The sequence below is a fragment of the Misgurnus anguillicaudatus genome, chromosome 3, assembly GCF_027580225.2.
Source record: "Misgurnus anguillicaudatus chromosome 3, ASM2758022v2, whole genome shotgun sequence".
Classification (NCBI taxonomy): Eukaryota; Metazoa; Chordata; class Actinopteri; order Cypriniformes; family Cobitidae; genus Misgurnus; species Misgurnus anguillicaudatus.
This window is the reverse complement of record NC_073339.2, coordinates 40,998,381-41,012,739: the sequence shown is the minus strand read 5'-3', so window position 1 is coordinate 41,012,739 and position 14,359 is coordinate 40,998,381. Positions and strand designations below refer to the sequence as shown.

At 36.2% G+C, this 14,359-nt stretch overlaps 2 protein-coding genes and 1 long non-coding RNA gene across 7 annotated transcripts in view; 1 reads left to right on the top strand and 2 right to left on the bottom strand.

Moving 5' to 3' along the window:
- Positions 1 to 14,359, bottom strand: part of slc29a4b (asolute carrier family 29 member 4b) — a 74,022-nt gene that overhangs the window by 24,541 nt on the left and 35,122 nt on the right. The gene's annotated exons all lie outside the window — the stretch shown is intronic.
- Positions 1,958 to 5,157, bottom strand: LOC141363526 (uncharacterized). Of its 2 annotated transcripts, none has more exons than XR_012369021.1 (4): positions 5,018 to 5,157; positions 4,136 to 4,352; positions 2,928 to 3,144; positions 1,958 to 2,357 (listed from the first exon to the last, which is right to left on the bottom strand). It is a non-coding gene; the product is annotated as an uncharacterized lncRNA (long non-coding RNA). The 2 variants fall into 2 exon arrangements; XR_012369022.1 differs by lacking the exon at positions 5,018 to 5,157 and adding an exon at positions 4,681 to 4,911.
- LOC129444953 (uncharacterized) overlaps positions 8,348 to 14,359 on the top strand; it is a 27,176-nt gene continuing 21,164 nt past the window's right edge. The window contains exons 1-9 of one of the 4 annotated variants that reach the window (XM_055205989.2): positions 8,348 to 8,473; positions 8,575 to 8,684; positions 9,019 to 9,124; positions 9,206 to 9,299; positions 10,960 to 11,116; positions 11,230 to 11,407; positions 13,401 to 13,523; positions 13,607 to 13,660; positions 13,757 to 13,876. In XM_055205989.2, coding sequence (XP_055061964.2) covers positions 8,439 to 8,473; positions 8,575 to 8,684; positions 9,019 to 9,124; positions 9,206 to 9,299; positions 10,960 to 11,116; positions 11,230 to 11,407; positions 13,401 to 13,523; positions 13,607 to 13,660; positions 13,757 to 13,876 — 977 coding nt within the window. In that variant the 5' untranslated portion in view covers positions 8,348 to 8,438. Of the gene's footprint in view, positions 8,474 to 8,574; positions 8,685 to 9,018; positions 9,125 to 9,205; positions 9,300 to 10,959; positions 11,117 to 11,229; positions 11,414 to 13,400; positions 13,524 to 13,606; positions 13,661 to 13,756; positions 13,877 to 14,359 lie in introns of all 4 variants that reach the window. The other 3 variants (XM_055205990.2, XM_073866185.1, XM_055205988.2) reach the window with 3 other exon arrangements.

Below are 14,359 nucleotides of genomic sequence, written 5' to 3'. Positions count from 1 at the left end.
GCAAGCTGTTGAGTAATAAAAGCTGATCATATAATTTTTAATAATCAATATTTTCAACTCTTAGATTTATTTTTTTCCCTGCTTGGTTTTATAAGGACATTGTAAGCAACTGTGCATATTTCTATTCTTATGATTTTATTGAGAAATATTAAGTAAATGCATCAAAACAGATTTACATTAATATTACAAACACCATGCCATCTAATTTGTTGTATTTTTGTAAAGTCTTATGAAATATATTGAAACAGTTTTAATATTGCAGAAACGTCTTTGCAAGGGTTGCATGTTCTGCATGCTAAATATATTTTTAAGAAATGTTCTCAGTAGTAACAATTAAATTGTTAAAGCTTATGAGAAATAGTTAGCACATAGGCTACTATTGTTCAAAGAAAAAAAACTTTGTAATAATTTTTTGATTACATTTTTTAAACTCTTTGATTTATTTTGTTCCCTGCTTGGTTTTATAAGGACATTGTAAGCAACTGTGCATATTTATATTATGATTTTATTGAGTAATATGTAAGTAAAAAAGTAAATGCATTAAAACAGATTTACATTAATATTACAAACACCATGCCATCTAATTTGTTGTATTTTTGTAAAGTCTTATGAAATATATTGAAACAGTTTTAATATTGCAGAAACGTCTTTGCAAGGGTTGCATGTTCTGCATGCTAAATATATTTTTAAGAAATGTTCTCAGTAGTAACAATTAATTGGTTAAAGCTTATGAGAAATAGTTAGCACATAGGCTACTATTGTTCAAAGAAAAACATATTTTTTAATGAAAAATATTCATCATTACTATCCTTAATAAATATTAAACTAAAATGTACTTTGTTCTTTATGCTATGAGGAGAAAAAAATCTCAAATTTATTTTATATCTATTCCTACACTAAAGCTTTTCTGGCCCCCCTTTTTTATAAAGCTTGTTTTGTTTTTATATCACTTACGCCCCCTAGTGGGCACGACTCAGTAGTTAAGAAACAGTTAGCTACTATGGAAGGCCATTGGGGCAAAAACGTGTTAAAAATACGTGTTAACACGCACTACGTGTTAACGCGTAAATCACGTGTTAACACGCACTACGTGTTAACGCGTAAATCACGTGTTAACACGTAAATCACGTGTTAACGCGTACCTACACGGTTTTCTTTACCACCACCTACTGGTGTGGAGCTTTGAAAACACAGAAAGAAAGAAGGCTTGGATATCACAGGATGTAATCTAAAATATATTTTGAGCATTTTATAAAAGCATTAGTAGGCTACAACTACATATTTTTAAACAGTTAACTATAATCATTCAACCCTTGAAATTCATGACCACTTTCACACATTTCTCCAAACTATATTTTTAAATACACTTTAATTAACTTTATCATGTTTCTAAAGCCTAACTGGTAACTGACAAATGAAAACAGGACATTATGTTTTCACAGGTCAACCCATATGCATTATATTTGTTTGTTAGTCCCTTTGATAACCACCTTAAGTCTTATGAAGCTGCTATTGGTTTAGATAGCTTTATAGTAAATATAGTAGTTTTGCTTTATCCTTCAAAGTATAATTGATCAATTATAATTTTTTTATCATCATTAGACACACACAGGAAAAACAATAAATAACACTGGTGAGGATCATATACGTCCTCCAGATGCTGTGTTGTCTGTGCAAAATGTGTCGCGGTTGTAAAAAGAGGAATACTGTGTGAATGAGTCATTTTTCTTAGGATGTTTTTATCTTTGCTGGAGATGGAGCAAGCAGTACTGTAGACTCCAAATACTCATCCTTTTCAATATTGTAATGAAAACAGAGATGTATACCATAGTTTAATGTTGCATGTGCAAATAAACAGTTGTTTTGATATGATGCTTTCCTTGGCTTTTTTCATAAGGGTTAAAGTGCCTGACACACTACTAGTAGAATACATTAGGAATGAAAAAAGATACATGATGCTTTTAAAATAATATAATATTGAACTTTTATTTATGCCATAAAACAGTAATTACTACATTTAAGACTCAAATTCCACAGGAAGAAATATCTTTGCTTTTACATAGCATTTCTTCATTTAATAATTGATTAGTTCGTAAATTGTTGAGGAGACAGGAGCTTTGCAGTATCCAGATATGATAAGGAACATGGCCCTTCCATTGTATGGCACATCGCATGGAGTATGAACTACACTATCTTATGTGATTTTGTTAAATGGTTTATGAAGCCTTTAATGGACAGTGGTCCCCTGCTTCAAAAACAGCAGACCTCCAACATCAAGCTTAGCAGAGCCGGGGTTGTTGGTGAGAATCATTTTGTTTGGCTGAAGAAAGATGGTGATGACCTCAGAAGTGCAATGCCTGCAACACATAAATGGTAAAGTTTATTGTGCTGCCCTGGGAAATGGATGACCTAGGAATGTTAGTATATGTAGGCCTAATGCACATCACAGCCTGTAAACTGTTAAGTCTTATAACTTCATACAATCAGAATGTACTGTAGTACAAACATACATGACAAAGAAAACAGAACTTTATTACAGGTACTCTAGTAAGAATTAGGCAAATTATAATGGAATATAAACTCCAAAAGGATTAATTTTTTTGCTCAGTTATAAATGACTCTTATTTAATATTTGATTATTAATAAAACCCATAAACAACAAACATTGGCAACAAAGGCCTATAATTGTTTTCAACCAAAAACATTGTAATAGGTAGTATTGACATAGGAAACAGAAATACAGACTCTCTAAAAAATGCTAGGCCCATCATAAAGACAACTGTGTAACTAGAAATCAATATTAAAAGGTATAAAGTTGAGACCTTACTTACATCACTTGGTCAAAAAAAGTCACAGACTCAACTGTAGGCACAAACAGTTTATTGAATGGGCAATGAAAATCTCAATTCCAGAATGCAGAGACTCACCAAGCAGCAGGGTGGCACTAAATTGAGTCACTGCTGAGAATGGCACCTTGCAGAAAGAGTCAGAGTGCAAGGCATCAGTCAGGAAATGTTATCAGGGAGAGCAGCGAGGCAGGCAGACGGGATGAAGAGAGCCAAAGAAGAGCCAACCGATGTGAAGCTAGGCATAGGGAGGGAAGATGAGGCTGGGAGAACGGGGCAGATGGCATCAGGGCACAATCTGGAGAGAACAGAGAAGAGTCAGAAAGAAAAAGCACTGACAGCGCATCTCATAATTAATGAGATGATGACTAGACGGAGGGGAGGATATAGCCTGGGATACACTGCATGATTTTTGGCGGTCCCAAACGAAAGATTACCATCGTGAAACATTTGTGGCAATTTCTGTGATCGTGGCTCTTCGGTGGTCCTATGTCTTCCAGCGTACCAGTATTTGTTTAACACTAGCACATGCTGGTGACATTGCACTTAACTGGAGTCACAGTCGTCACAACCTATGATTCAATAGGTGTCATCATTATACAGTCTACATGCTTGTCGTACCCAAGTTTAAATGATCCATGTCGCACAGTGTGATAAAGTAATGATATTATAGGAGAGCAAAAATCTTGCAGTGTATCCTGGGCTTAAGACAATGACTGGTACGTGCATGGCCACCTGTCAAAACAAACCAATGACAAAACACACAGCGTACAAAACACATAAACAGAAACAACCGATCAGAACAAAGCTGTGACACACTTTTAGCTATAGTATTCAATCAGATACTGGTTGCCCAAATTCATTGATTGTTTCTATCTAATGAAACAGGTTTTGGAATGTTTGGTGTGATGGTTGCTGTATCGGTCAGGTTAACAAGTGAAAACTCTTCTGTAATCAAGTGCTATTTGGGGCTGAATATTTCATTTAGTATCAAAAGTAAAAGTTACACTCTGATTTTGACCTAAAATGCTTAAAAATGTCTAAATTAAGTGCAGGTGCAAAGTCATAGATATATTCATTTGTGACAGTTCTACTGTTTGCACTTGAAATAAACACAGACATGACATGTAGATAATAAAAAATCTTTAACAAAAATATAATCTGAAAAAGGATAAAGATGTTTTAACAATTTAAAACAAAACTGTTTACTAATAATAAAACAGACAATAGTAGAAAGAATAAGCATGCATGTTTAAGTTAAGAAGAATAATGGGCTTTTTAAAAAGTACCTGTATGTCCAGTTGTGCGGTCTGGAGTACATTGCTTTGCATGTAGTCCTATAAGGATCGCTTGGTCTTCTTGAATATATTATGTCCTATAACTGCTTCAAGTACGCATTCTCTCATCAGGCACACTCTTACAGCCTCAGGGTGGGTCACAATGTTCATAATTTGGTCATCTAAATAAGCTTCGGTCAATCTTGTGAATAAACACTGGGTGAATAATCTGTGAAAGACAAGCATATAGAAAACCATAAAAAGTTGCTTGTATTAGTAATAACTAGAATCAGATTTGTTTTTATGATTTTTGAAACAATGGTTATTCAAATGTAAAATCATAGTATTAATGTAAAATCAACAAGGAAATTATTTAGACCAACTTACTCTAATAATGCTACACAGTAGGCCTACAAAGTAATATAGTTTCCCTCATATTTGGACAGATCTGTGTTATCAACTCTCTTGCCAGTTTGTCATGAGTCATAACTTTATGTTCATATTTTTAAATGAATAACAAACACAACGCATTCATTTAAACAGCACTAAAGTTTTACCTCACTATATTGTCTCCATCTGGGAAAGCCTGACACTGTTTCCACTAACTTATGTGATTGCAGTTATAAAGACTTTTGCCCAAGGCCATTTATCTAACAAAACTGTTTTCTGTTGTTGTTACTGCTGCTGCTTTTGCGTTTGTATTCCTCAATAGTACTTTTTGGCTCTTCCGTGTCCGTCAGCAAACCTGGCTTATGATGGCTATGAGGTAAGCTTACGGCAAACTCGACGTAATGCTTGGATCACTATATCATTAATTATTCACACAATGACAGTGCCTGTCGTAACGCATTCGCTGCAATATAGTTATTCATAAGCTTGTGAGCGAGCACTTACCTAATGCTTACGATGAGCTGACGTTACAATCTTCATCTTCTTCTTTTGGTTTAATGGCGGGTTACGAACCAACTTTAAAGGTGCATACCGCCACCTGCTGTGATGGAGTGTGAAAATAATGATCTGCCTCTTCTATATCCGTTTGGACTACGCTTATCTGCACAAGCTGTTGCTTTGTATGCACAAACTGCAGGTACCACCCAATGATGTCATCATCAGACAGCTTGAATTCGCAGCTGAGTATCCTCCCTCATACAACAAGGTTCGTGGAAATGTTTTTTAGTATTTTACTATGGTTTTGTTAAGAGTGCTTGGTGCATTTATATGGAATTTAAAAAATGCATGGTATTCAGAGGCATCATGCCCACTGAAACTGAGTCTGATTTTTGAGCCAAGTGGATTTTGCATGCAATATTTTTCGCAAAATATGATCATTTCTTCACTTTTCTTTTAGATCAGCTTACATTGCATTAAAGGTTTCTTTTTATTCAATGTTTTTGCAGTGTTGCTCATTACAGCCAATCACAGACATGACGGTTTATTTATTTATAAACGCTTTTCTTTTTGTATATGAGTATACTTTGTCTGTATATGACGTATAAAAGGGTTTGATGCTTAATTGACGCTATAAATTATGATTATTGTATGAAGGGTAGGTGTGCACACTGTATCCCCTTAAAAAACTGATGCATGACACCCCTGATTAAATGAAGTATATTCATTTAAAATCGTTCATGCATTAAGTGTGTTTCATATCTTTCTCTCTCCAGCTAAAGTCACGCAACGTGTACATGGAAAGGATTGATGGTTTCCGGGGGTTTTACAAAGAATGGCTGGAGTTTATGCCTGGCCAGCAAACACCACATCCCTGGGACAAATATCAATCCCAGAAAGCACACACGGAGCAAGAAAAAGTCACCTAATCAACTTTCTAAATAAATCCAAATATGACATTGATTGTACCAGCAAATCGTTGTTTATAAGTGTAAACATTTGACGTAATCTGAGGCTGTCTGTGTCTTACGTAATCTTTCTTAAAATGTTAATGTATTTACTTTGATGTCGATTGGAAATTTATCTAAAGAAATAAACCAAGTCAGCAACTTGTGACGTACATCAAAGCTCTGTTATTGAAGCTTGAACTGACTCCCACAATCCCAAACTTTTACAAGGCCACATTCTTATGTGTTTCAGTGTAGGGTATTTACGGTTAAGAGCTGTAGACTGGAAAATACTGAATGAAGACCAGGAGTCGGAGATAACAGCGGTTCAGGCCGACCTACCCACACATGAAATACAATAGTAGCACACAGCTTTCTCAAGGCTGGGTGATAAGATGTACTTTCTCACAGCTAGAAGCTCAGGCAGCATTAAATTGTGATAAACATACAAAGTGCTTTATTTTTAAACTGGACACAGAAGGACCACAGGTATGTTTTGTTTTGCTACTAAGGATATATGGATACAGGGAAACATTTATATATATATTCATTTTAATAATTGGATTGATAAATATTGATTGATAACTGATTAAAACATATGATGGGCGTATATGATGAAAGGAAGGTGGAGGAGCAGGAATCCCCTTCAACGCGGTTTCGGCCTGATAACAGAGCAAAACCACATTATAACCTATGGGTTAGTGCTGTTTATAACCATTGTGTGTTTTCTTCTCAACTTTGAGACATATTTAGCTGATAACTGAAGGCAACACTTGAGGTAATAAATAGGTTGTAAATTTGCTCTTTGTGTATGCTCAGATACTTTGTTTTTAATTATAATAAAGATTTTGTAAGGTTCTGGGCAAACATCTGCTGTCTGAATTAATTTAAAAAAGCTAAAAACTAAATAGGATTTAAGTTTGGTCCTGAATTCCTAATTTGATTTTATAAAAAGATGAGGAAATTTCACATTTTAGCTTTTTTAGTGATTTAGAATCTGGTGATGATATATTATGTTAAATAATTTCAACATGTTTTTAAGTTATGCCAACTATATACTAGTTAAAAACTTCAAGTAGTAGGTTCAGTTGACTTAAACTTGCACGCAGCACTTTTTACTATGAAGCTTTCAAACTCAAGCAAGCTGTTGAGTAATAAAAGCTGATCATATAATTTTTAATAATCAATATTTTCAACTCTTAGATTTTTTTTTTCCTTGCTTGGTTTTATAAGGACATTGTAAGCAACTGTGCATATTTCTATTCTTGTGATTTTATTGAGACATATCAAGTAAATGCATTAAAACAGATTTACATTAATATTACAAACACCATGCCATTTGTAAAGTCTTATAAAATATATTGAAACAGTTTTAATATTGCAGAAACGTCTTTGCAAGGGTTGCATGTTCTGCATGCTAAATATATTTGTAAGAAATGTTCTCAGTAGTAACAATTAAATTGTTAAAGCTTATGAGAAATAGTTAGCACATAGGCTACTATTGTTCAAAGAAAAAAAACTTTGTAATAATTTTTTGATTACATTTTTTAAACTCTTTGATTAATTTTGTTCCCTGCTTGGTTTTATAAGGACATTGTAAGCAACTGTGCATATTTATATTATGATTTTATTGAGTAATATGTAAGTAAAAAAGTAAATGCATCAAAACAGATTAACATTAATATTACAAACACCATGCCATCTAATTTGTTGTCTTTTTGTAAAGTCTTGAAATATATTGAAAGTTTTAATATTGCAGAAACGTCTTTACAAGGGTTGCATGTTCTGCATGCTAAATATATTTTTAAGAAATGTTCTCAGTAGTAACAATTAAATTGTTAAAGCTTATGAGAAATAGTTAGCACATAGGCTACTATTGTTCAAAGAAAAAAATACTTTTATTTAATTTTTTTAATGAAAAATATTCATCATTACTATCCTTAATAAATATTAAAGTAAAATGTACTTTGTTCTTTATGCTATGAGTAGAAAAAAATATCACACTTATTTATCTATTCCTACACCACAGCTTTTCTGGCCCCCCTTTTTTATAAAGCTTGCTTTCTTTTTATATCACTTACGCCCCCTAGTGGGCACGACTCAGTAGTTGAGAAACAGCTGCTAGCTATATGATGTTTTACATTTTTATATATATAAAATAAAATCGTTTACAAAAACACTTTAAATTTAAACCTGACTGTTAAGTATTTGCTATTGGTTTTATATTAAAAAAATGATATTCTCGAAAACAAAACAAAAAGCTATAATTTTGAAAAAAAAAAAGAATAATTTTATGGTAATTTTCTTAATTTTATTTCTCTACGTATTCCCTAACTTGACGTTGTTAGATATTAAATGGTTGCGTTTTTCTTTGGTAAAATAAATCACCAAAAACAAACCAACAACATTTCCGCTTTGTCAGAGTCACGTGATCAGCTGAAGCGCCAATTCGAACACGAGGTCGCGAGCGCGCATTCGCTATGCAATGTGATGGAGGAGTAATGGTAAAAATCACGTAAGTTTAAAACAAATACATGACTCGTTTAATGTTTTTGCACAAATGAGACACGATTTTTCAAAAGTCGGTCGACACTCACTGTCTGTCATGTTTTTTAGGATGGAAGAAAACATACCGATAATTATTTTAAGCGATGACGATGACGAAGAATCCATGACGCTCAACGACTCCTCGGTGTTGTTTGTTGAAAATGAAGAAAAACAAACAGGTACGAAACTAACAGTTAAACTGTCATGATAGTACCGTGTTTTACCAGTGTACCATGTAAATGTCGTGTTGTTTTGCACAAGAAATGCACAAACAACAGCTGGCAAATACATTTAAGGCAATGTTATATCATGGTGTACCACTAGGCAGTAGCAAATACCAGTTGGTTTGGTACCATCACTGTTATTACTAAAACACTTGAGGATAGGGTGTGTTAACACGTGCTGACTGATACATAGTTTTTATTTAGCATTAAGCAATAAATAAGTGGTAATAAATGTGATCACAAACAGCAATGTGATTCAGTTTCTCTCTTGTTTTTGTTCTAATCTCAGAAATTTCAAAGCATATTGAGCAAGTAGACGAGGATTTGGCAATAACATATACCCAGACAGGAACTGTGCTCCCACATGCAAGATATGACTGCACCCTGCCATTCAAGTTAGTACAAATGTGATTGCTTTATGTGGAGGACCTGAATCTGTATGTTTTTGTAAGTATTTCTGTGTGTTTTTGTTTTAGCCGTGCTGAACAGGACGTCTTCGGACCTCTACAAGAAAATGCAAAGCACTGTGAGCAGTGTTTCTGTTATATCTGTGACCAACCGGCCTCTATGGTGAGTTTACACTAATAACAGCTGTTTTACATACATATGTTTAAACTTGGGTACGACAAGCATGTAGACTGTACTACCATAATGAAAAACTTATGGAATCGTGGGCTGTGACAACTGCGACTCACGTTAGCGCAACGTCATCAGCATGCGCTAATGGTAAATACCTGTACGCAGGTCGTAGCAGCAAACACACTGTGCGTTGATCATGCTGAATTGTTGGCACTGTCAAAAAACTAGCGTAGCATAGTCGTCTTTAAAGGACAAGTTCGGTATTTTACACTTAAAGCCCTGTTTTCAGATTGTTTATGATGAAATAGAACGGTTTTGACTGAAATTTCGACATATGCGGCTGCCCAGAGAATTTTTGGGTGTTTGTGTTTCAGCTCCTACCTTTACAATGGGTTCAATGGTGCACCGGAACAATCCTTCCCAAAATGCATTAAACTTTCATTTACAAAGACGTGAAACTCACCGAGTGGTCAAGGGCGCTCACCGGTATGCTCACACAAAAATCGCCGCAAAATACGCACTCCAACAGGTTTTATCGTAGTTTTTGCCAACTCCATTGACTTGTATTAGTTGTGCTGTGAGGTACGGTATTACTCCGCGCCGGGAACTTTGTTTGTATTCTTGCAGTTGGCACTGGCAGATTATCACCATCACCTGGGCTGGAGTGTCTATTATTCAAGCTCTAAGCGGAAGAATGTACAGGTGTGGGGTGTTTGGAAAAATAGGTCCACTAGTTAACAACGAATGCTATAACAGCTGTTGGAAAGCATCTTTTAACGCGATTTTTGTGTGAGCATATCATTGAACACCCCTGACCACTCGATAAGTTTCACGTCTTTTGTAAACGAAAGTTTAATGCATTTTAGAAAGGATTGTTCCAGTGCACCATTAAACCCATTGTAAAGGTAGGAGCTCAAACACAAACACCCAAAAATTCTCGGGGCAGCCGCAAATGTCGAAATTTCAGTCAAAACCGTTCTATTTCATCATAAACAATCTGAAAACAGGGCTTTAAGTGTAAAATACCGAACTTGTCCTTTAAAGCTCTCTCACTGTACAACAGGACCACAGATAAAGAGCCATGATCACAGAAATTGATTAATTACACAATGCACAGCACTCATGGCAAATTTTTGTATGCATTCGCATACAGCAGAAAGTAGTATGTAGCCCAGGAGATCCATTGCATTTTGTCGCAATGAAGATGCGTCAAACGTAGGGCTGCACGATAAATCGCATGTGATTATTATGCGCATCTTGTCAGTAAATCTAGGCACCATCCCATTCGTTATTGCAGGCGATTTATACCCGATTATGAATTGGATATTGCCTAGCTTTTTAGTGAACTACGGCTCTGTTTAGTAAATGCTGCTCCATCTGAAAGCAGGTGATGGTGATTTACTAATAATCAAGTAACCGGTTTACTGATGAAATGCGCATGAAAATCACATACGATTTATCGTGCATCCCTAGTAAACGTTTGTGTACCCATACGAGTCAAATATACTGTGCTTTGCAAGGCTGTGTGTTCGACTATGTGCGTACACTCATTATGTTCCAGGCTTTATACTTCTCTAATTCTTAACTTCTGGACCCATCTCTGTGCCATCCGATTTAATGCTAACCCCACTTTTGTGTTTTTGTTCCAAAGTGTCAATTCTGGATCCTCCCTGGAATTTGTCACTGTAATGCACATAAGCACAGCGTGTATTGGAAGACGCTCCGGGATAAAAGCCTCATGGGATACCTGCACGAGATCAACTTCACTTTTGACCCACTGGATATGGATTCGGACCTACGAAACGCCGGTGTGTTTTCTTGTGCTCGGTTACACTCAAGGATTTATTTTCTCTCATTGTCATATATTTAAGATCACCTGTGCCAGAACTCAATTCTCAAAGTGTGTGTGTGTGTGTCATAGAGACATCTCTGAAGAACTTTGCTGGTAGTTTGTCGCTCAAGTACGCAAAATTTCTGATGGGGTGTGATAATTCAAAACGACCGCTGAGCTGTCGGTGCACTTGTCACCGAAGCAATAATGGGACTACGTCCGTCACAGGATGCAAGGGCTGTCAGACACATCACTTAAAGTTTTTGCAGTATGAGTAAGCTCCCTTTATCTTTTTTTATATTTATTTAATATATAATGTATTAACATTTTATTTGTATCTTATGTTATTTTTGAAAGTATTATTTCATATCCAAAAAAAGGTGGCGCATGACACAAATTTCATCATCACGACAATATGCACAATAATATTAAATTGAAAAAGAAGTGCATTTTGGTTTCTTGTTTACTGACCCAAATAAGCAATTACTCTTAAATACTGTATGTTGGTGTGTTGTTCACAATACTAGCTGAATTTACATAAATAATCTAATTCAAAAGTTTACATGCGCTTGCAATAATTTTTGGTGCTGTGCTTTGTTAGCCTGGTCCAACCAGACTTTCGTACATTCATTTCATTTGTACAGAGAGTCTGGCCACGTTCCAATGCAAAGCGTTACTTCCGTTAAGGAGCGTTCTCTGTTGAAGTTTAAAACTATTGGATCTGCCCAGAGTCACTCAGGATCTGTCATAGGCAATCGCTAACGTGTGGTCGTGACGTATATCATGCGCCGAAACCGGTCGGAAACAACAAGTCAGAATGATCAGACCAACAAAACTTAGCAAACATTGTTCTTGCTCCGGCTTTAATTTCTGTATATTAGGCAGTTTTGCAACAACAGATCGAATAGCTTTTCTCACGTATTTCTTCGCTGCCATTACTGAACTACAACTCAAACTGACACACGACCTCAACGTCATCGTTCTTAGCTACCCCCCTCTGTTTGCTGATTGGACCTGCAGATTTTTGCAGGCGAACACGAAACTCTACACAGCAGTCCCAGACGTTGTACTGAAGCGAAATGAAAATTAAGCGGAAGCACGTAGGAGGGCGGAGCCAGGCTATTGCATTGTTACTTAAATGATCAATGATTTTCTCGGTCAAATGTTTTTATGTTTTGTAATTGTTTGCTATTTTGTCTTCCTGGAAACTTGTAAATATCATATATGGGGTGGGTATCGTTTGGACCCTCATGATTCGATTCAAAATGGATTCTTATGTTGCGTTTACACCAGCCGCGGTAGAGGCGGCAAAAACGCACTATTCGCGCGTAGTTGGACGCTTGAACATTTGAGTTCATTTGCGCGTGAATTTCTAGTCATTCGAGAAATTCATGGGAGGGGCTTCTGCGACTCCGCTGAGACTCAGCCACTTCGCTCGCTTCCTGTAATCACGTCAGTACTACAGCAAGGTCCTGATTGGTTAACCCGGCGCAGAAATCCGCTGAAGTTCAGATTTTTCAACTCACGCGTTTTCCGTGGCAACGCTCGTTTCGCGTGTACCGCGCCCCAGGATAATAATCCGCGTGTAATTCTGTCTTTGCATTGACGTAACATGTAAATCACCCGGCCTTGCAGCCTCTATCGCGGCTGATGTAAACGCAGCTTAGGATTCCGATTCAATCCAGAACCGATTCTCGACATACTATTTAGTATATGTCGCATTTGTGCTGCGATGCATCCAAGAATCAAATTTGACCCTAACTTGCAAAAACTGCATGAACAACTGTTTGCAGCTTTTGCAGCTTTTCATTGATGTTCACGTCGCGTAATTACGTCACTTCCTAACATTCCCATGACAACAGGGGACATGGCTGCGCATGTGTGAATACAACATTTTTCAACTTTCTGCTAAGATATTATATATATGACTGTTTGCAACAAAAATACTGGGATTATGAAATCATGCAAGCCCCGCATATTTTGTGAGCAGAAATGTGCAATTTATGCAGTGAAAGTGCGGTGTATTTAAAAAATGCGCCCCCGCATAAATGTGCGGACTTTGGCTGATTATGCATTGAATCATGTGATCGCATAATCACGTTTTTCTGGAGGGACTGTTATGTAGCTTCATCATCATGTCTGAAAGTTTAATGTTTTGTGCATGCACCTGTTGGCTGTGTTGTAAGTATTTCAGTAATTCTTGTTAAGCAATAATGTGTCAACGTTCATGCTGTGCTAAAATAGTTTTTTATTCTTTGTAGTTATACTTCTGTGAGTCAACACATCCAGGTGTTTTTGCAAGAGGCAGCGAAACAGAATCCCAAAGCTTGTATCGTCATGCTGTTAGGGGCAGCCAAGCTTTTCATCAATCACACTGCTCCTGGGTAACACATGCATATGGACTCTTTTGTGGTTAACTTCTTTTCTTTCTTGTATATGATCTTAACATATCACGTCTGCATTGCAGAAGCACACACGCTGCTTTAGCCGTGTCTGACACTGTGTCGATGCTGCTGTGGAGGTACAGTAATACTAAAGAACTGTATTTTGTGCATATTGAAGCTTTTCATTCGTATTTCACTTTTTGATAAATTATGTCTGTGGGTTTATCTTTCAGAGTTATGACAAAGGTGTGGAAGATTTTAGTCGACTGTGAATTTTCCTATTCTTTTAAAAAGCAGCTGCAGTTATTTTACCAGAGGCTTCCTCTGCCCTCCAACTCCACATTGCCAAGAAGGTAACAACAGATGCACAGATCACAAGTCCCGTGAACTCAAAACTGACTGGAATATTCCAGTTTTCATTATTAACCATTTATACATATGGGTCATCGATCTTAAAAAAATGCATGTGCCCTCATAAAACTTTAATCAAAATCTGAAAATCTACTTCCGCCCTTTTGTGGCGAATCTTCTTTGATGACATCACTTTGACGCCCCCCTCCAACTGTCAGTCTACTGTGAGACATGCTTACTTTTCTAGATACAATCATTTTAGAAAGGAAAATGCAAGTCATCATGACCGCTATTATCCTTGTGTTTCACTATGTTACAGTATGAAAGTCAATCGCAACTTCCTGTTTACAGGAACTTTGTATTTACTGCAAGTACGTGCAGATAACTAGACATGGTTCATTTTATTTTTAACTATTGACTTAAGTACCTGTGCTTTTAATATGTCTATAACACAGGAATTTAAGCTAATTTTGAGTTAAATTCGA